The sequence below is a fragment of the Panthera tigris genome, chromosome B3 (genome assembly GCF_018350195.1).
Source record: "Panthera tigris isolate Pti1 chromosome B3, P.tigris_Pti1_mat1.1, whole genome shotgun sequence".
Taxonomy (NCBI): Eukaryota; Metazoa; Chordata; class Mammalia; order Carnivora; family Felidae; genus Panthera; species Panthera tigris.
Genome location: NC_056665.1, coordinates 115,097,100 through 115,119,551, shown reverse-complemented (window position 1 = coordinate 115,119,551; position 22,452 = coordinate 115,097,100). Strand labels below are relative to the sequence as shown.

The window sequence follows — 22,452 nt, the reverse complement described above, 5'->3', positions numbered from 1 at the left end:
GCAAATTCTTGGACCCTGACTCAGACCTCCTGAATCCAAAACTCTGGCGATGGAACCCAGCATTTTGTGTTTTATCTAGCCCTCTAGATGATTTTGAGTATGCTGGTGTCTCAGAACTCATGGGCTACATTATGCAATTTTAATTTTATGCTGAGTGCAAGGGGAACTTACTGAAGGTTTAAGGAGGGAATGTTATGATTTTCTGTAATAAATTTGTAACAGTTTATTCTGGCTGTAGAGGGGAGAATGGACTGCAACAGGGCAAGAGGAATGGAAACAGAGAGTTGGGTTGGATGGCTATTGCAAAGGTCCCAGCCAGATGTGACGGTGGTTTGCGTTGGGCGGAATGGCAGAGAGGAAAAGTGGACCAGGACCGACAAGGTCAGGGAGGCAGAAGCGGGGGCCACAGAGAGCTGGCCGCCATCTGTCCAGAGCCCAGTGCAAAGGCAATGTTCTCAGAGAAGGCATTCCACCCTCCCCCCGCCCCCAGTCCTTCCCTATTGTCTAAAAATAGGGAGCGCTGTGGAGGTCCGGCCTGTCCCACAGGGCAGGTGCTTCCTCAGCTAAGGAAGGACAGGTGAGGGGGAGCTGTGATGAAGTGATGGACTCTGAAAGGTTGAGGAAGTTGGCTGGCTTCCCGGAAGCCTAAAGCTGTTAGCTCCGGAGAGTGAAGTAGGAGCCCTACTTGACATCACACGCACATACATACACACTGAGTTGAGTGGGACTCGCAGTTTCCAAAAGCAAGGGTTGTGTTTTTCCGCTCGTATCATGACCCACAAAAAAATCCCAGGAGAGAAATGAGGCCTCTTGCCCTCGGATACGCGCAGAGAGCGTGGATGGCTAGGGAAAAAGCAGTAAAGATAGGGCAGTAAGTTAAGCCGTTGAACTCAGACTCCAGTCTTTTGCTTCTCAATCTGACATTCTCTCCGTCACACCAGAAGGCACCCAATGACCACTAGGGTAGATCAGGGTCAAGGTGAGGTGGGTCCTGCAAGTGGATTGCGATATTTTGTTCGTCGTGGACTTTTGGATTAATTCTGACTTTGAAAAATGGTGCATTAAATCACTCCTCAGGGAAATACAAATCAAAACTACACTCAGGTATCACCTCACGCCAGTCAGAGTGGCCAAAATGAAGAAATCAGGAGACTGTAGATGCTGGAGAGGATGTGGAGAAACGGGAACCCTCTTGCACTGTTGGTGGGAATGCAAATTGGTGCAGCCGCTCTGGAAAACAGTGTGGAGGTTCCTCAAAAAATTAAAAATAGACCTACTCTCTGACCCAGCAGTAGCACTGCTAGGAATTTACCCAAGGGATACAGGAGTACTGATGCATAGGGGCACTTGTACCCCAATGTTTATAGCAGCACTCTCAACAATGGCCAAATTGTGGAAAAAGCCTAAATGTCCATCAACTGATGAATGGATAAAGAAATCGTGGTTTATATACACAATGGAGTACTACATGGCGATGAGAAAGAATGAAATATGGCCCTTTGTAGCAACATGGATGGAACTGGAGAGTGTTATGCTAAGTGAAATAAGTCATACAGAGAAAGAAAGATACCGTATGTTTTCACTCTTATGTAGATCCTGAGAAAGTTGACAGAAGACCATGGGGGAGGGGAAGGAAAAAAAAAAGAGAGGGAGGGAGCCAAACCATAAGAGACTCTTAAGAACTGAGAACAAACTGAGGGTTGATGGGGGGGCAGGGGAGAGGGGAAAGTGGGTGATGGGCATGGAGGAGGGCACCTGTTGGGATGAGCACTGGGTGTTTGTATGGAAACCAATTTGACAATAAATTTCATATTAAAAAAATAAAAAACAAATAAATAAATAAATAAATTAAAACGGTGCATTAAAATATCACTTATCCAGGGGCACCTGGGTGGCTCAGTCGGTTGAGCGTCCGACCCCGGCTCAGGTCGTGATCTTACAGTCTGTGAGTTTGAACCCCACATTGGACTCTGTGCTGACAGCTCAGAGCCTGGAACCTGTTTCCGATTCTGTCTCCCTCTCTCTGACCCTCCCTCGTTCATGCTCTGTCTCTCTCTGTCTCTCAATAATAAATAAAGTTTAAAAAAAAACTACCACTTATCTGATTGCTGATCAAGGGTTTGGCGTACCCTTAAATTCTGCACCATGCCTCACTTGCCCTCCCCCCCGCCTCCCCGCCCCGGTCCTGGTCCTGGATCTGTTACTCTCTATTCTGTATCAGCCTCTTCTGTTGACCATCAGCAGAATGTCAGAGCTTTAAACACAAAGCAAATAGGATTTTTATTCCCCTTACCCTTGTGAAAATCTTAGCTTCTGCCTTTAGACTCTGTCCTCCAAGAAGTTTGCCTACTACGTTCCCGACAAGATCGCCAGGTTCTGTGAAATTAGCAGCAGGCTAGGTTGTCACATCAGAGCAGGGGACACAGTGCTCAGCACTCCTGCAGCTGAGATGGAGCTGGGACTCAGGCCCTCTGGCTCCCAACCTTGACGGCCTGGGCCCCATTTTGCCTCTGTGTGGTACAAAATAAGAATTTGCCATTTGGCTGGCAGAAGAAGGGAAGAGCCCTTTCCAGTGAACTGGAAAACAGTTCATTCAGAAGTCTTACAGGCAGAAATTTCTAACAACTCCTTTGGGACCCACAACACAATACACTCACACGGTGACAATGGCTGACATGTCACCGGTGTGCTGTTTCCTCACCCAGAGCCGCTGCTACACTGCACAACCCCAGGGGGCGGCATTCCCGCTGCCTTGTGTGTGAACAGAGCCACCGCCGTTGTTCAAGGCTGCGGCTTCGCCTTAGTTTAGTCCCTGATTGATTCAGTCAAGAAAATGTCTGTAGAATAAGCTGATCTTCCATGTAGTTAAGTCTCTAATTGAAGGATTTTCTCCCCCCAGCCCGGGGACGGTAATCTTCCCAGAACTTGTTATTCACTGGGATCTCTAGAAATTATCCACCAACAGTATGGACTTTATATGTGCTCTAGTGGACAGGGAATTAAGGAGGACGTAAGGAGCTTTGACAATGTTTGACTCAGGTCCTTAGAAACCAGCCCTTCTTTCTTCCTAATTACTAGAAGGTTTTTCTTGGATCTGAAGTTTCATGTCCATACAATATAGTCTTCTCTCTTTTCTGCTTGGATCAGAATCATTTTTTTTTTAAGCTTTATTTATTTTTGAGAGAAAGAGAGAGAGAGCATGAGTGGGGGAGGAGCAGAGAGAGGGAGACACAGAATCTGAAGCAGGCTCCAGGCTCCAAGCTGTCAGCACAGAGCCTGACGCGGGGCTCGAACTCACGAACTGTGAGATCATGGCCTGAGCCGAAGTCAGACGCCCAACCGACTGAGCCACCCAGGCACCCCGGATCAGAATCATTCTTAAAAAATGAGATCCCTGGGGCGCCTGGGTGGCTCAGTCATTAAGCATCCGACTGTGGCTCAGGTCATGATCTCACAGTTCGTGAGAGTAACTGGGCAAGGCCCTTACAGAGACTACTTTCAGGAAGGCCAAATTCTCCCCCTTACAGTGGAACTTCCTAACCCTCACTCCACCCCATCATGCTCCCACTCACCTGCACACACGCACAATCAGGAACATGAAGCACTCCCCGCCACAGCACAGCGAAGAGGGAGAGAAATCTGTCTCACGACTTCAAGAGATGAGAGCACTCTTGTAATTGGACAATGCACGAGCACATTAATTTTCCCAGTATGCGAGCATGCGCGCACACACACCCACACGCTGTCATCTTTGCCTGGTGGCCGTGAGAAGTAGTCAAGCTTAGGAGCCTCCTTGAGGTCTGTGATATGGTCAAAGCAAGACTGACCTGGGGCTGCCTGAGGCACGTGAGTAAGCTGATTTCCTCTATCGAGATAGTACATTTCCTAGAGCTGAATAGCACCCCCTACCTTGTGGAGATTCCACACAAGCAAAGGGAAGCAGCAAAAGGGATGTTTTCTGTGCACGTTCACATCACAAGAGTGTAAGATTCATGAGAGCAGGAACATGCTTGTGATAAATAATGAGTGGCTGTGTTCCCGGGGGTGGTGGGTGGTAGGATTCCTTAGTCCTGGTCTTCTCCAAGGAAAGAATTCAGTCAAGAGACTCAACAGAGAATTAAAGTAGCAAAGGGTTTTTATTTGTTTGTTTGACAGTTTATTTATTTTGGGGCACCTGGGTGGCTCAGTCGGTTAAGCGTCCGACTTTAGCTCAGGTCATGATCTCACAGTTCGTGGGTGCAAGCCCCACGTCGGGCTCCGTGCTGACAGCTCAGAGCCTGGGGCCTGCTTCGGATTCTGTGTCTCCCTGTCTCTCTGCCCCTCCCCCACTCACGCTCTGTCTCTCAAAAATAAATAAATGTCGAAGAAAAATTTTAAAAATAAAAAAAATACATAAAGTTTATTTATTTTGAGAGAGAGATAAAGAGCATGTGTGCAAGCTGGGGAGGGGCAGAGAGAGGGGAAGACACACAATCTCAAGCAGGCTCCTTGCTGTCCCCTGAGCCGAAATCAAGAGTTGATGCTTAACCAACTGAGCCAGCCAAGTGCCCTGCAAATGATTTTTTATTTAGCAGAAAGCGATAGTACACTCCAGAAGCAGAGAAGCTTGCTGACCTTAGGGCGGGTGGCAGCTTGCAGAGTTTCTCATTGTGTTCTTTTATGGGTTGTTTTTTTTTGGGGGGGGTCTCCTCTCCTCCATTTTGTTATCATTGCTCCACCATTGAATCTGCCTTGGTTTCTTCCCTTCCAACCTTTTGTGTCATCTTCCCATGAGCCTCCTAAGCACAACCCGCTGGGTGGGGGTGGGAGGCCAAACCACAATGCAAATGGTATTGTAATGATATAATAGCCTCAGGGTTACTAGTGGATACGTGTGCATAACTTTCTTAAGTGTGCATGATCCAAAGTTGGGCAGGTCTCTGTAGCCTGTATCTTCTGCCTATCAATCTGTGCTACACTGCAAAAGGGGTTGATATAAGGGAGATGGGGCTGTGTCTGGGCAGAGACCAGGTGGTGCCTGGAAGTTGTCTGTGTGTTATGCTCCTTTCTCTCCTCCTCCTCATGTCTATTTAATTGCCTTCTCTAACAGGTGAATGGATGGATGGATGGATAAATCAGGAGCCATCTATCCAGCAAGCATTTTGGAACTCTGTACCCAGACCTGAGCTAAGCCCTGAAGAAGAACCAAAGAAGGAGGTGGGAGCAGGACATATTCCGAGCCCTGGAAATCCAGCCTAGCTCGGGAGGCAAGATAATTACTTGTGAGGCTGCCAGGAAATGCATCAGGCAATACATGATTAGTCTAGTGCAATAGTCAGAACATTAGAACCCAGCATGGGCTGGATATTCAAGAGCCTCCTCCAGATCTAGGCGGTACCTAGGTAATATTTAATGGAATAAGGGGAACCTAGATAGGTAGAGAGGAGGGCAGGCTATCCCAGACTCCCTAATGTGGCTCATAGGGCCCTCTATGTCCTTGACCTTGCCTTCTCTCCTGACTCATCAATTCCCACTTCCTCCCTCTCACTCTTGGTGCTTTAGCCAAACTGAATTCATTTCATCACCTTGAAGCCACCATGAATATTTTCATCACCAAGCCTTTGCACATGGCATCTCCTCTCTCTGGAAGACTCTTTCTCCTCCTCTTGGCCAAACCAACTTGAATCTTCATTCAGGACTCTGCTGAAATACCCCTTCCTCTGGTGAGGCCATTCTAGACCATGTGCTTCCTCAGCTCTATTTTTCCCCTATCGTCACACTGATCACATTTTACTGTAATCATTTGGTTAATTCCCATTACACAGAACTCTTAAGGCAGAAATTCTTGCTTGAGAATCATGTCTGACATGCATTAGGTGCTTAATAAATACTTGCTGAGTGAAGTATTTTATTATACAGTTTAATGCAGCTTCATTAAGTGGTTTCATTATTCAGTGTTATCGTTATGAAGGAATAGATGGATGGATGGATGAATAGATGGGTCCATAGAGCGATGGATGGAGGAAGGAAGGGAGAAAGGGAGAGAAGAAGGAATATCTCCAGGGTGAGGAGAAGCATGGCATGTTTTGAGCATAATGAGGAGAATTGAAGTGTAGAATTTGTGTGGGGAAGTGTGAGAAGATAAAGGGATGGATGGATGGATGGATGGATGGACGGACACTACAGAGAGCTTTCAATTCCTGGGATGAAGGGTTCAGTCTTTATCCTCTATGAAAGAATGGAGAGAATAAAAATTTATTATGTAAAATATTTTCTACCGTAGAGCTGCCCTACAAGGCATGACAGCTTTCAGAAGAAAGGATGCCTATTTTAGAAGACTGCTTTTCTGGGGTGCCTGGGTGACTCAGTCAGTTAAGCATCCCACTTCAGCTCAGGTCGTGATGTCACAGCTTGTGGGTTCGAGCCGTGCGCCAGGCTCTATGCTGATAGCTCAGAGCCTGGAACCTGCTTCAGATTCTGTCTCTCTCTCTCTCAAAAATAAATAAACATTAAAAAAATGTTTTTTCTAAGAAATAAAAGTTCCATCACTTTGCCCTGACCTTTGGGAAACAGAGTGAGTGGGCCCTTTGGGGATTTTTGGTACCACTTTGCCTCTGACCATATCCTAAAGCCTAGATCTGTAATCATACAGTCATCTCGGATGTGCTTTTCCCTTTAGCCACAGGTAAGAAGCTCTTCAGGCATTGGGGAAGTGGATATTTGGGAGAGCAAGTGAATCAGTCATGAGCTACAGTTCTCAGTTATGAGCCCAGACATTCCAGAATGGACAGAATGACCACCAAATCATCAGACTTGTGGTTCTGTGCCCATGGACATGCCCAGCAGTCACGAGTTAACTAAAAGTGGAGACAAAATGTTCCTGCAGTTTTGCCCAGGGGAAGCTGTATCTTTGTGGGTTTTCTCTGATCAGCTCAGGTAGTCATAGCTATAAAGAAGCTACAAGCAGCTTGGAAGGGTCCAGAATAGATGCCAAAGAACAGAGATCATGTGCATGCTCCTCCGTGCACACCCAAACCCCCTCCCTCCCAATTTGTACCTCCCTGCCTGCCCACCCTCCCACCCACTTGACCACCCGCCCCACAAGTTGTAGTAAGTTCTTCAGCGAAATCCATCTCTGTGCCTCAGCCTGTCCCATGTGGCTGTTGGTTCCGGCATGTGTGTGGAGTAGTGAGTGAATCACACAAGAGTCTGCCAAGCAGGGCTGCTGCTTACAGTTGTGCAGGCTGTGCATTGCATAAAGACCCTTGAATGGAGGCTAAAAATCCAACCAGTTCTCTCCATGCCAAGCCCAGCATCATGTGTGGCTATGCAAGCCAGAGGAAGGCGCCCTGCCCTTGCCAGGCTGTGTATCTCCAGGGCTGTATCTTTTCTCCATTTTGTACAAAGGTGCTGTAGAGCCTAGCAGTGTCCCTGCCATCAGGACAAAGTATTCTGATTACAAAATAGATACAGTAAGACAGTTTCAAGAGATCATTTGGCTCAGTTCCTGACTTTGTAAAATAAGCAAGCCTCCCATATTCCTTGTCTATTGCTGTGTAACACGTTGTCCGTAAACTGAGAGGCTTAACACAATATCCATTTAGTATCTCACAGTTCTGTAGTTCAGAAGTTCTGGTACTGTGTGGCTAAGTTCTCTGCTCAGGGTCTCACAAGGCTGAAATCAAGATGTTGGCTGAATTGGGCTCCTGTCTAGAAGCTCTGAGGAAATGCCTGCCTCCAAGTTCACTCAGGTTGTTGACAGAATCCTATTTCTTGGGGCTTTGAGCCTGAAGGTCTCATTCCTTGCTGTCATTCAGGGACGACTCTGCTGCTGAAGGCTACCTGCATTCCCGCTCATGTGACACCCTTCATCTTTAAACTGGAAACAATGTGTTGAGTCCTTCTCATGGTTCAAATCTCTGGCTTCCCCTTCTTCTTGGGCCAGAGAAAGCTCCCTGCTTTTAAGGGCCCATGTGATGGAACCAGGCCCACCTGGATAATCTCCTTATTTTAAGGTCAACAATAAATTTTTTTAACGTTTATTTATTTTTGAGACAGAGAGAGACAGAGCATGAATGGGGGAGGGTCAGAGAGAGAGGGAGACACAGAATCCGAAACGGGCTCCAGGCTCTGAGCTGTCAGCACAGAGCCCGACGCGGGGCTCGAACCCACGGACCGTGAGATCATGACCTGAGCCGAAGTCGGACGCTTAACCGACTGAGCCACCCAGGTGCCCCTAAGGTCAACAATATACCATATCATATAACATTATGGGAGTGATATTTCAACTGTGCTATATAATATACTATATCATATAACATTATGGAAGTTTGCCAGAGTTTATTCATGGGTTCCAGGGATTAGGACAGAACATCTTCAATGGAACTTTTAGAAATTTGACCTACCACAGCTTCCTCACCCACCCACATTCCTTTTAAAAGCCAAATCTCTGTTCTCAAATTTTTGAATTCTAGTTAGTTAACATACAGTGCAATATTGGTTTCAGGAGTAGAATTCAGTCTTTCATCACTTACATACAACACCCAGTGCTCATCGTAACAAGTGCCCTCCTTAGTACCCATCACCCAGCTAGCCCATCCCTCCACCCATCTCCCTCCATCCACCCTTTGTTCTCTCTCATTAAGAGTTTCCTATGATTTGTTTCCCTCTCTTTTTCCCCCCTCCTATAGTTCATCTGTCTTGTTTCTTAAATTCCACGTATGAATGAAACCATATGGTATTTGTTTTTCTCTGACTTGTTTCGCTTAGCATAATACACTCTAGCTCCATCCACGTCAGTGTAAATGGCAAGATTTCGTTTAAAAGCCAAATCTTCGAGTCTTTTTTCCAAAGGCTTGTTTGAATAAACCCACTCATACCTTACTTTATCAGATAGTTACCCGTTTTGAGGAGCCACTAGCATGGGTAAAATCTTTTGTAAATCAATCAGAACCACCTTTTGTCATCCTAACATCTCTTAAACATTTTAGTAGACTCTGACACTGTCAGTCGTGTGCTGGAACGAAATCCTACTAGTTCATAAGAGCTTATCGTTAAATGTTTGGGAATTTTGCAAGTTGCTTATTAAAACTTAGTAGCTTGAAATTGACTACAGTGGGAGTATTTACACTATGGAAGGCGTATGCCACAAATCAGAGTTCCTATTTTTTTTTTTTTTTTTCTCCCCCAGACAGCTGGTTTACCAGTATACCACTGGGTATGGACCTTTACAGGTCATCTACTTGACTTTCTATAGCATGCAGGAGTCCTTTCCATGACCATTTTCATGCATGGTCACCAACCTACTTTTTAATACCACCAGGAATGGGGCAGCCACTCCCTTATAAGCCAGTTCATCATATTGATGTGATGATGCTTGGTAGAGTCGAAGCCTGCCTCCCTGCCAACGGCCTCGGTGCTTTGGAAACAGTATTTGTGACAGCCCCAGAATCATTTGGAGTGGTGTCATCTTCTGCAACAGACCTCTCTCCTATGGGTCCACACATCAGACCTCATTTAGAAGCACAGTCTTGAGACCCACACTGAGTTCAAATCCCAAGTCTGCCCCTTATTTAGCTATGGCCTTGGGCAAGTCTCTTAACTTTTCTGAGCGTCCAGGTCTTCAGCTATAAAATAGAGATAAAAATAGTATCTAATTCATTGGTTATGGTCAACATTCAATGAGATAGTACACGCAGAGAGAAGAGCACCTTACCTGGCACGTTCCTATCTTACGGGTTTGTCGTGAGGATTAATTTACTAATATAAGTAAAGTGTCTGAATAGGACAGTGCCTGGCATGAGGCGAGCACCATATAAATATTAGTAAATTAATTTGAAACTTGGTTTCTAGACCCTTCACCATACTAGTCACCCTACTCTGGGTGCACTCCAGTTTCCCCTTCAAAATGTGGTCTCAAAATGGACCTGATAACTCCAGCCTTTGGCTGAAACGCTAGCCTTTGATTCCAGCCTCCTTCTCCCTGACTGGCACTAACATTTGAGAAGCTCTCTTATTTTCCCAAAGTTTTTAATAGAATCAGAGAGACTTCTCCAAGGAGTCTTGGGCCCTAGACCGACACTAGCATGGGGGTGTACTGGTTGCTTGTTAGAAATGCAGGATCTCAGGCACACCCTGGACCTACTGAATCCGAATCTGCATTTTAACAAGATCCCAGATGATGCATAGGCACATCAAAATTTGAGAAGCACTGTTTTGGGGACCCTATGGACACCTGTTTTCAAGAGGAAATCAATCAGGGCACCCTAAACCTTTTCATGTGACGAGGAATCTTCCCCCAGACCTTGGTAAGGGTGAGGGGAATGTCAGTGTTGGGCTGTCAGGGTATGGTTGGAAATGGGAGGGGCTTTTCTGCCCCAAATCAGGGCCAGGAACCTGCCAGGGGAAGAGGAGGGGTCTGCTCTGGTGCCCAACTAGAGAGAGAAAGAAGACTTAAAATATCTCAACACAGAGATGTGAGGCTTCTGAACGCTGCCCCAGAAAAGCTGAAAGGTCCACGGTCAGCTCTGTCCCACAGCCCCGGCTCAAGGAAGCTTTCTGAGCATTAGCTGGCCTGGAGCAGCCAGGATACATTTAGAAACGATGAAAAAGGACCCTTCTCGATGCGGTGAAGAGTCATTTAGTAGAAATCAGAAGGGAAGAAGTCACCAAGTCAGAGACTATTTAGAGACTACTTCTAGCAAGGGAGGCCAAAGGGTTAGGAAGCCACCTACTCACCAACGCAATGCAGATCCGCGTGTTAACCTTAATTCTCACCTGCCGCCTGAATTTAAATGGGAGACCTCTGTGGTTCCTCACTGTGGCCACAGCTCAGAGCTGGCATCCAGAGTTGATCCACCTGCTTGCTTGTAGGAAACAAACTGTTGGAGTAATAAGGTACATGTGCTAAAATCCCAGTTCTGCTGGGTACGAGCTGTGTGACTCTGGGAAAGTTACTTAACCTCTCTGAGAATTTGTTTTCTCCTCTTTAGAGCGGAAGCAATAATACCTATGTTGTTCGGCTGACGTGGGAATGAAATAAGAAAGTTCCCATGGTGTTGAGATTGTAAATGTATATATTATCTTAGATTCCTTCCTTGTATAAAGCCAAATCCACAGGGCCCTCCTCCAATACAGTATTCACCATTCAACAAAGAAATGCTGCTTCCTCTCCCTTTCATCCTAAAGGAACTCAGTGGCTAAAGAGCGCCTTTCCCTTTGCAGTACCCTGAGGACCAGAGGCCTGATTTGGAATTGGGTGTCCTCAAGGCAAAGGAATGTTCTGAGAGGCCAGCCAGGCAGCCCAGAAATGGGTTTCCTAATCCCTCTGTTGTTGGTGGGAGATTCCCCCGGGGACATCTTTTCCGAGCAGTGTAGCCCGGTCTTAGCTGGAAGTGCTACGTGCTTTGGCTCCTCCCTCAGCAGAAAGTTGGAAGGAGAAGCAGGGCGGGCAGGTCAGAGCCCTGCCCAGCCTCACCCCATGCATTCAGTCCCGGCTTGTTGTTGTAGAGCTTCTCTCATAGACAGACAAATGGAGTGGGCTAGTCAGCTGAGGGTTTAGATGGATGACATTGGGCTTCTGGTCTCTTTGTCCCTCTGGAAATCCTTAGGCGTTCTATCAGAATAGGCTTTTGTTGTTGATCCTAATGAGTTTTTGCTGCAAAGAGGCAGATGTGTTCTCAGGCGTGTTCGAAATCCACCTTTAGTCCCTCAGCAAGTCATGAGCGAGGGCCTCCTCCGTGCCGGGTGCTAGGACGGGGGCAGCAAGTGAGACAGGCTCCCTGTCACCATGGCCCTTACCTTCCAGTATGGACAGACTGTGGGCAAGTAAGTTAACAAACTAACCAGCTAACTTCAGGCTGTGATTAGTGCACTGGAGGAAACAAGCACGTGGGACACGAGGGAAAGTGACCTGTGGCGGGGAGGTAGAGACGATGGGGAGGAAAGATACTGAAGAAGGTCACATGGCCGTGGAAGGCCTCTCCTAGGCCTTCCATGCTTACGTGGAGACCCAAAGGTTGAGGGTAAGGACAGACCCAGGCACAGAGAACAAGCAAGGACGATGCCCAAAGTGGGAAGGGGCTTGATTTAAGGAACAGAAGCAGGGGCACCTGGGTGGCTCAGTTGGTTAAGCATCCGACTTCAGGTCAGGTCATGATCTCACGGCTTGTGAGTTTGAGCTCTGCATCGGACTCTGTGCTGACAGCTGAGAGCCCACAGCCTGCTTTGGATTCTGTCTCTGTCTTTTTCTGCCCCTCGTCCCCCCTCAAATATAAATACACGTAGAAAATTTTTTTTAAAAATTGAAGGAACAGGAAGAAAGACCAGTGTATCTGGGTCTCACAAGCAAGGGGAGAACGTTATGAATGGAATCATAGAGGTCACCAGCAGCTGATGATCTAAGATACTATAGACCATGATAAGGACTTTGTATTTATTCCAATTACAAGGGTGTGATGGGACTCAGATTGCATTTTTTTTTTTTTTAGTTTTTTTTTAACGTTTTTATTTATTTTTGAGACAGGGAGAGACAGAGCATGAACAGGAGAGGGTCAGAGAGAGGAAACAGAATCTGAAACAGGCTCCAGGCTCTGAGCTGTCAGCACAGAGCCTGACGTGGGGCTCGAACTCACGGACCGTGAGATCATGACCTGAGCCGAAGTCGGCCGCTTAACTGACTGAGCCACCCAGGCGCCCCCAGATTGCATTTTTAATGGACAATCCTGGGTTGTTATGGGGTTAGGAATTGAGGGAAGCGGCAAAGGCAGGGATCTCTCTTAGGAGGCTATTACCAAGTTCAAGGGAGAGGCAATGTTGTTTTGCTCTAGGTCTTGGTAGCAGAGAGAAAGATGGTGGCAGATGTATTAGGGTTGAGGTGGGGTCGAGAGGGAAGGGTGAGGAAAAGGAAGGGATCAGGGGTGATCCCAGGTTTGGATAGACGATGTTGCTGTTGACTGAAATGAGGAAGAACACGCCTGGAAAGAGAACTCAAGACCTGGCTGGTGATTCTCACTCAGTTTAAATGTTCTTGTGGCTTCATTTGGGTTGGGCAGAACCGAGAGCTTACTTGGTTTTCTAGAGCTGGAAGAGATTTCTCATGCTTCCAGGCAAGGTAATGCCTTAACTCCAAACAGATGTGATGCCTTCCCCATGACTGATCTCAGTGAGGGCGTCTCACACCCCGTCTCCTCCCCTCACTACACCCTCCAGCCAGTGGCCCCAGCCAGCTACCCTCACTTCCTTATGCCACCACTAATGTCTGTCCTCATTGCCCTGTCTTCCACTGAGTTGTCGATGGCATCTCTTATTCTATTTTATCCGTTCACTAAAAATCACAAGCGCAGTGTCTTATGACGTGTGGTCTGTCCAGCCCAGAGCTTGTTGCTGACAAGGCCACAATTTGAAAAATGTGAGTCAGTATCTGTGCTCTCACCCTTGACATTACAAGCCCCTCTAAGAGCTCATTTGGGGTCGATCATCCTGTATTAGCCAGTCCTTTCTTGACCTGACTTCTCTTTCCAACCTGTTCCATGTCTTGGGTCACCAGTTCTATGTATTGATTTCCCCTTATTTTCTGCCTTAATGATTGGAGATATAATACTTTCAGACATCAAATTGGGGTCATATTACTTTTAAGGAATAATAGTTGCTATTTAGTAAACACTTACTAAGGATCATGCACCCCACCAAGCACTTCACATGCGTTATCGGGGTGGGAGGGAGGGGAAAGTGGGTGATGGGCATGGAGGAGGGCACCTGTTGGGATGAGCACTGGGTGTTGTATGGAAACCAGTTTGACAATAAATTTCATATTAAAAAAAAAAAAAGAACGCTCTGAAGTAGATGCTTGTACTCTGCTTTACGTATGAGACTTGAAGAGCCTTAGCAAGTTGTCCAAGGTCACCCGGCTAGTGAGAATTGGAGGCTGGATTTGATCTCAGGTCCTCGTCTCTAATACCAGTGCCGCTGCTCTCAAGGAAGAAAGGCCAAAGAGGCCTCTCAGAGCTTGAACGTTCATGCTTTCTGTGGTGGCTAGCCAGGATTGTATGGGATAGGGATGGGTGTGGGTTTGGAGTCTTTGATTTTGAAACAGTGGGCTGGCGGGGGCCAGGATGTATTAGTAACTGCTATTAATTCACTTCAGGAACAACAGACCTACATTTGTTTCTGTAGGATCCACAATGTGGACAGAGGAAGCTCTGTAGACATCCAGCACTCTTAACAGTGACTCAGGAAAGCTTGGGAGAGCAGAGAGGTTGTCCCAAGTCAGAGTATAAAGATATTCCTACTTTATATGAAAATAAAGGCAGGTGCTGAAGGCCTCAGCCTCCTCAACAAAGGGCAGGCCTCGGGCTCCCCAAGTCTGAGAGAGCGCATGCCCAGGGGCTCCTGTGTGCATCCCTTCATCCCGCTGCTGAGGGGAGACTCAGCAGCATGCGCGCCCCTCCACCAGTGTCCCATACCCTCTGCGAAAGGCCTCAAGTGGAGTCTGGTCCTGAATGTCCCCATTATTAAGCAAAGGTTGGGAGAGGCCCAGGTCCATCTTTGTTTTTAAAGCTTTTAGTAATAGAAAAAGAAAGAGAAAGAAAGAAAGAAAGAAAGAAAGAAAGAAAGAAAGAAAGAAAGAAAGAAAGAAAGAAAGAAAGAAAGAAAGAAAGAAAAAGAAAGAAAGAAAAAAAGAGAAACAGGGAAGGAAGGAAGGAAGGAAGGAAGGAAGGAAGGAAGGGGGAGGGAGAGAAAAGAAAAGAGAAAAATGCAAATCAGGACTACTAAAATTGCTTTATATTTTTCAATGTTTAAATTAATGAAACATCTTTTAACATAAAAACAATATAATTGTGTTAGTCACAAAATCACTGTAGGATTTATAAGGCAGCCGTGATTCGGATCGTCCTAGAGTTAATGTGATCCAGTCAGCGCACCCCTGGGGCTGCAGGGTTCATTTGCAGGTAGACTTGTAGTTTCTGCACCCAGTTATGAATTACCAGAATGCGTGACTTGAGCCACATGGCCCTCCTGGCTTCCCCGTGGTAGTCACTGCCACAGAGAAAGGGAAAAGTCCTTCTATTTCCAGGCAAGACTCCCACAGGCCAACGTGCCCCTCCATCCGTGTCCTTTCTATAACATGAGCCTTTCAGAGCAACACCTGCTCATTTCAAAAGTCAAAAACTTAAAAAAAAAAATTCTCTCTTGTCCTCAAAGCAAGAGGGCTAAGGAAACAAACACTACAGAGGACCTAAGTGCTTGAGCTGTGATATATCTTTAATTCAGTGCTCTGACGACTGCCCTGGGATGCTGTAAGCATTATTTAGCCTGTTTGTGTATCAGTTACGTTATTTGTCCAGGGTTACGTGGCGTATCTCAGATTAGAACCCCAAACTTTTGACTTTCCAGTCTTCGAGTCTGACCATGCCACGAAGCCACACAAAGCCTAAGAGGAGCCCAGTGAGCCTGGAAGGGGGTCTGGGGCAGCCCCTCTCCTCTGTGCCCTCGTGGTGTTGGGGACACACTTTGACCTTTCTGGATCTTTTCACTGTTTTCATTCTCTTCCTGTTCCTTCTCCCAGCTGGCTGGCCCCCCACTGTGCTCCTTGCTTATGATACTTATTTTTCCATCCACAGCAAAACAATTCACATCAAGGTAATTGATGATGAGGCGTATGAGAAAAACAAGAATTACTTCATTGAGATGATGGGCCCCCGCATGGTGGATATGAGTTTTCAGAAAGGTGTAGTACCCTGTCCTCCACACTAACGTTAACATTCTTCTCTTCCCTCCTCTTCTGGTTCTTCCTGTCTCCAATCCATTTGTCTTCTCTTCCCCTTTCTTCTACCTCTCTGGTTCACGTTCCTTTGTTTTCTTTCTTGTTCTCTCTTTTCCTTTCTTTCCACCTCTCCCTCTCCTCTCTCTGATCCTAGCTCTGTCCTAACACCTGCCAGCCTGTCACATGGTATCCATAAGAAGGATGTTCAAGAGTCGGTGGTAGTTTTTGTGGGACGGGGAAATGGATATGGGGGAAAACAGAGAGTGGGGAGAGAGAGAGAGAAAGTCAGCCAGAGCCCAGAGTATTATATGTGTGGCTCTCTGCTTCTCCCGGATGGCTTTATATACGGGAAAGAAAAAGACCATATAGCACAGCACCAGCAGGAGGGCAGCACTTGAGAAACTGGCTCAGATGCTCAGCACAGATGTCCATGGGCAGACATTGAGAATCAATGTATTTGGACTTGGGTTCTATTTGTGGCTCATCCCATTCCCCAAAGCAGCCTTTAGGAACCATCCTTTTCACCATAGTCCTGTTGTCAAGGTGTGTTTCTCTCTCTGACCTTGATTGAGCTGAAAGTACAGGTTTGAGCTCCAGGTCTAGGTCACAGGCCTACCTGTTGGACTCTGTTTTCCCTGCAAAGAGCATCCAGGTAGACAGGTGGCAGACGAGCTAGAATAGTGGGAGAGGGGATTCTGACTTGAGTGGAAGCTTTCCCAAAAGATCACAGGATTTCTCAGAGTAGATGGAGCCTTTGACTTCAATGTAAATGACCACACACATATCCCGGACTTCCAATGGGCAGGTCAGAACATCCTCTTCTGGACAGACCATCTATGTAGAGGGGAGCGGCCAGTATTTGGGGAAGCATTCCTTCCCTGGCAGGGCCATCAATCATGTCCCTCCAGGCCATGCCCTTGGTCATAGAGCACCCCATTTCCAACCCACGGCAGAGTCCCTGCAGGGGAAAAACTGCCAGGCTCCTATTTCGTAGACAGCCCGAGGTTCCCATATCTAGGGCCTAGAGAGAGGTTCCTAGAAAATTCTTTTATTTTTTAAATTTTTTTTTTAACGTTTATTTATTTTTGAGACAGAGAGAGACAGAGCATGAACGGGGGAGGGTCAGAGAGAGAGAGGGAGACACAGAATCTGAAACAGGCTCCAGGCTCTGAGCTGTCAGCACAGAGCCCGACGCGGGGCTCGAACTCACGGACCGCGAGATCATGACCTGAGCTGAAATCGGCCGCTCAACCGACTGAGCCACCCAGGTGCCCCTAGAAAATTCTTCTTGTTAGTCATTTAGCTTTGTCTTTTGTCTACTCAGCAAGGTATGTAAAGGTGTCCCAAAATAGTACCAAAAAGGGTGACTGAAAATGTACTTGTGAAACACGCACACACAAAACACAAACACACACCAAATCTTGTGTTCAACAAACCATCTCAGGTCAGTCTACCACTTTATAGATGGCAAAGCTGAGCACGTCTTCAGAATGGAAGGGGAACATCAGAGGCTCTGATTAGACATCTTAGGTTATTGTTTGTTAGCACCTCTTTGCCCTTTAGAGAGCATTTAGGTCCCAGGCCAAAAACAAAGCAAGCAGAAAAGAAAAATCGTGGCTCACTACTGAGGCCCGCCAACCCCACTGTGGTTCCATGAAGGACCAACATGGGAAAGAAAAATCATGGCTCACTACTGAGACCCGCCAACCCCACTGTGGTTCCATGAAGGACCAAGATGGGGATGATCCAGGCCCCATAGCAACTTCTCCCACGACAGCAGGGCTGAACCAGCGTCATGCCAGTCTTCGGAGGGGAGTGATTTTCAAGGAAACTTTGCTTCCCTGAATGATTTGTTTTTAAAAGACAACATGCTTTGTTGAGATAACCCAGAAATGAATCAGAACCTCCATCACCTTTTCCCCCAGAGCCCAGATAATCAGCATTTAAGGAAGCCAGCCTTGGGACATATCACCCTATGTGATAGAAGTATAAAGGTGATTTAGAATTTGATGACTTCTATCATTTTCTTTACATTTTCCCAGGAGTGCATCAGCCATAAATATTAAAGCAGTCCTATATCATATTGTAGTTAATACATACTTATTTTAGTTCCCACCACTGAAGCCCTGAGGTAAAGAATGACAAAGATAATAGAATTCTGCCTTCCTTTCTCTCTCTCGCTGTCTCTCTCTCTCGTTTCCCTTCCTCATAAATACTTTAAAATTTTCTTTATGAGGCTCACATAAGAAGTGAGTATAGACACAAGGAAGGAAAACGAGACCCCAGCTAGGCACTGTTGACACATTTCCTGTTGTAGAAGAATCATTTCCAATGGGCCGGTAATTTACCTGCTTCCCAAAGAAATGCCAGTTACCATGTGACACCCAATGGAATGCGCTGCCTGACTCACCTCCTACTAACTATCAGCAGGATCTAAACTGACTCCTTCCCACCATCACCCCCTTTGTCCTTCCCCTTTCCCTCCTGTCCCCCTGGAACCCTTCCTTTGCCCACTTTTCCTTGTCCCCTGGCTCCCTTTCCTTCACACCCAGAAGGACAACTACGACCAAGGAGACAAGAAAAGCTGAGACCATTTTTTTTATATGAGAAATATACAATCCACCATAGTCCCGTCAAATGCCACCATGGCGGGACTGGGCTGCATGTACCAGGAGTGATGGGGAATGATTTTAAAGGCTGTGCTCCAAATGACAAACCAACCTACCGACCCAGTCGACACACTCTCTCTCTTGTTGTCCCTACAGGAAAACCATAAGGGTTAAAATAGTAGATGAGGAGGAATACGAAAGGCAAGAGAATTTCTTCATTGTCCTTGGTGAACCGAAATGGATGGAACGTGGAATATCAGGTGTGAGATTCTTTAAAAAACAAAACAAAATAAAACGACAACAACAAAAAGAAAGATAAAAAAAATTTAACTGAAAAGCAACAGCAGCAAAAAGCAACTCTATTTTTCTCCCCCCATTTTCTTCCCTTTTCCTTTTTCCTCTTTTTGACCAATGGACTTTTTTATTCTTTTCCCTCCTGTATTCTCGCTCTCACCCTGTTTCGGTGTCATCTCTGCCTTCTTAGCCTTAGCTGATTACCAAGTCCTCCTTTCCCACCTTCTGGACAGCGCTGCAGCCTGAACTCCTCATTACCCTACTGAGTTACTTCCTTCCGCCTTGTGCTCCAATGATCTGATCACCACTGTCCCCTGCACTCTCCCCCACAGCCCCCACACATACATGTAACCTGTAAATGTGGAAACTCCTTGGGGGGTGGGGAGGAGAAGAAAAAGAAAGGAATGTGATGCCATGCATGTCTGTGCCCCTTCCCTGCCTTCTTCCCCTCCCACCCCTTACCCTCGAGCCTGGATTGAATGGGGAAGGGTCTGGGCTGGGGGCTGGGGCCCATGTTGCAATGATGCTTTGACAGTTTTCTGCTGCATTCCCCAACCTTCCTTGAGTGCTTGGCAGGTTATTCACTTGCAGAGGGGTTCATAGGCCCCTCTGCCCTTCATGGAGGTAAGTGTTTTATCTGACTATTTCACAGTTGGGGAGACCATGGTATGAAAGGGTATACCAATTGTCAGAGCCCACAGCTTCTGAGACCTCTCTGAGAGACAGCTGGCTTCTGAGGTGGTCATACAATCTGGAGTCCTGAACTATTCTTCCTCCACTTGATATCCATCCCGTCTCATTCCACCTCTATTCCTAGCCCAAGGTAGAGAACTTTATTTAGACTACTTGAGGACAGTGCAATCCCTAAAGCAGAAAATTGAGAGTCTGCAAAAAGAAGGAAGTAATTCCAGGTATGGGAATCTCCCCAGCCAGAGGGCCTCGGAAAAGGAATGACATTGAGCAGGCCCAGAGTGTTGACTCAATGGGTTTTCTACTAGAAGGGCCTCTAAATGGTGTAGTTGGTATTGATCCCCGAGAAGCAAGACGGCCCACAGGAGTCTGCCTTTGCTTGGCACCTGCAAATAGGCATGTCACCCAGATCCCAAGATAACCCTCATCCCACACCAGAGAAGTGGCCTCATCTCCTCTCTTCCTGAAGACATGCATCTTGGAATACCTGCTAGGGCTCTGTTACTCAGGGACTGATTATGTTGCAACCAAGGAAGATGTAAGGAAAGATTTCCTCCCTTGAAGAAAATGATTGGAAACCACTACTTCAGAAGTGTTGGAGGAATCTATGTGGGAATGGAAAAGGATGCTCTTGGGAAATACCAAGAGAAGGACTTTCACACTCCCCTTCAGAAGAGGTATGCTTCTGGGACCCTCATGGAAGATGGAACAGTGAGACCCACTTGTTTTTCAAAAAAGGATGATTATTCTTCAGTTATTTCATATTCACATGACAGAGAGCAGCATAAAGCCTTTCATTCAAGGACAGCTGCTAAGAAATCCAGCAACTGTACTCCTGAAGGCTATCGACAGGTATGATTGATCAGTTCTCACTGTCTTCTGGGGACTCTCTCTGCAAATCTGACCAGTTCTATGTCCACCCAGGTCTGGATATGCCTAGTGTTCTAGAGACAAAAGCCATCTCCATCTTCCATTACTCATCTTTCCCTCGCCACCTGATAAGATGTCGCCATGAACCTGACTTCCAGAGTGCAGGGGAAAAAAAATCTCTAGTTCCATTGCTTAGATTATGTTCCTGCCGATCCTCCAGTTACTACCGCTGAGAATATTCCCAGAAATCGTCTCAACACCTGCCCCACCTCATTCCCACCTCCCTTGTATCCATTGTAAGCTAGTTTACAATGGCCTTAGATGTCTGCTGCATCTTCATGATTGGTTAGATGCAGCAGACATCTAAGGCCATTGTAAACTAGCTTAATCAATTTCCACAGTCTCTGCTACTTAGGTGCAAATGAAAGCAGCACAAATGATCAGGGTAGCTGGAAAGAAGGCAGTGGCTCCAGACAAGAAGAATGGGTTACAAGTCTACCCATGACTTTATTCCACCATTAAAGAGGCTTTTCTTTTCTGCCTCCCCAATAAACCCTGATCAACAGCAGGACAGAGAGTGACCCAAGATACACCTTGTGCTCTTCAAGAGACTCAGCCAAATGCAAAAATGCCTTTGTCTACTCTCCATTTGAGACTCTCCCACCACCCCCACCCCCTTTTCTGAACTGGGCTCTTTGTCCAACGAGATTTCAGCAAAGGCTTAGTGGAGCTTAGTCCTAGAGAGGGAGTAGGTGAGCAGACAGGTATCTTCCAGATCTTCCCGGTGACCAAGATGCCAAAATGGAAGATGCCAATAGGAAATATGTGCATTTCCAGACGTGGTCTCTTGTCTAATTTCAGTTTCTTCAGATTTTCCCATATTTTGGCATTAGACCATAAGGTAAAAGGTCATACAACTTGATTGTCTAGACTCAGAATCAAATGAAAACCCATCCTGATTTTCAGAATTCCCTGGTGTTCTCAGGGTGAGAAGCTGTACAGTAGAAATTGCTTTTCATTATCACTGCTGCATGGGAGAGTCTCAGGCACTCAGAACAGCATAGACTTTGCATGGTCAAAATGACAATTGCATTACAAAAAAAAAAAAAAAAAAAAGCCTGTATTTGAAATAGCAGATTCTATTCTTGGCAAACAAAACAGACTTGAGAGGTGAAATTAAATGCTCTAGACGAGCTAGAGGAGGGGAAAAGGGAGGATGAATAGGAAATACGGTTGCCCTGGCATAGAGTAAACATCCGAGTCCAGAAGTAGGCATCTGAGATCAATACTGAGCAGCATGGTCAAGGCTGTTGGGCCTGGACACTGAAAGCCTCATGTGGAAAGGATAGCATTCTCCCCCAGTCATAGGGCCTGTTCGTGCCCCGTCTTACCACATCAATGGGCTCACCCTGACAAGCTGCCCAGATGCTTCCAATTACTCACAGAACTACGCTAGTTCCTGTATGTCCCTGGGGTATGTGAGCAGGGATAAATGATGCTCACCTGACCCTGGGGATCAATACAGGGGAAAGTTCAGCTGCAGATTCTCTCATCATCAGCAGCAGGAAAAACACCCTGGAGGTATTATGTCACTCAGAATTGGCCTATCTGGATCTTGCTGACCCATCTATAACTGCTAAATGGAAAGTCTCAAATCATGTAGACAATGACCAGAGAGTAGTACAACTCTAGCTGACTGCAAGCCCTCTCACTGTGTTAGAGATGAGCCTGGTGTTGGGAGGGACATCTGAGTGAAAATCAGGGCAGCAGGGACCTTTATGGAAGAGCTATCCCTTGTCTTGCCAACATGGGTACACTAATGTGTTCAGGTTTCTGGTTTCCACTGGAACTTGGGGGCCAGGAGAGGCTCTTCCATGCAGACCCATAGAAGGAGCAGAATGAACAAGCTTTCTTGCTATCTATCTATCTATCTATCTGTCATCCTTCTATCTATCTCAATATAGCAAGGAGATTCACTCATCAATTACTCCCTTGGACTTCCATATGGGAGAAAGCAGAACGTCAACCTGTTTGCCCTGTTTACGTACTGTAGAGATTCTTGATCCACATGTGTCTTCAGTGGTTGCAACTGTGCGATGATGGATCATAGACCTGAGTTGCCTTCCTAGAGATTTCTAGAGGAAACAATTCACAGACACCACCCCCACTCCTTCCGCAGCACCATCAGTCACCAGCTGTACCAAGACTATGTGGTAGGATGTGCCCAGACTTTTATTTGATAAGAGC

At 46.5% G+C, this 22,452-nt stretch overlaps 1 protein-coding gene across 5 annotated transcripts in view; it reads left to right on the top strand.

Moving 5' to 3' along the window:
- SLC8A3 (solute carrier family 8 member A3) overlaps positions 1 to 22,452 on the top strand; it is a 145,294-nt gene that overhangs the window by 110,597 nt on the left and 12,245 nt on the right. For 4 of the 5 annotated variants that reach the window (XM_042990008.1, XM_042990009.1, XM_042990007.1 and 1 more), the window contains one exon: positions 18,508 to 18,611. In XM_042990008.1, the coding sequence (XP_042845942.1) occupies positions 18,508 to 18,611 (104 nt within the window). Of the gene's footprint in view, positions 1 to 15,694; positions 15,707 to 18,507; positions 18,612 to 22,452 lie in introns of those variants that run through there. The other variant, XM_042990011.1, reaches the window with a different exon arrangement.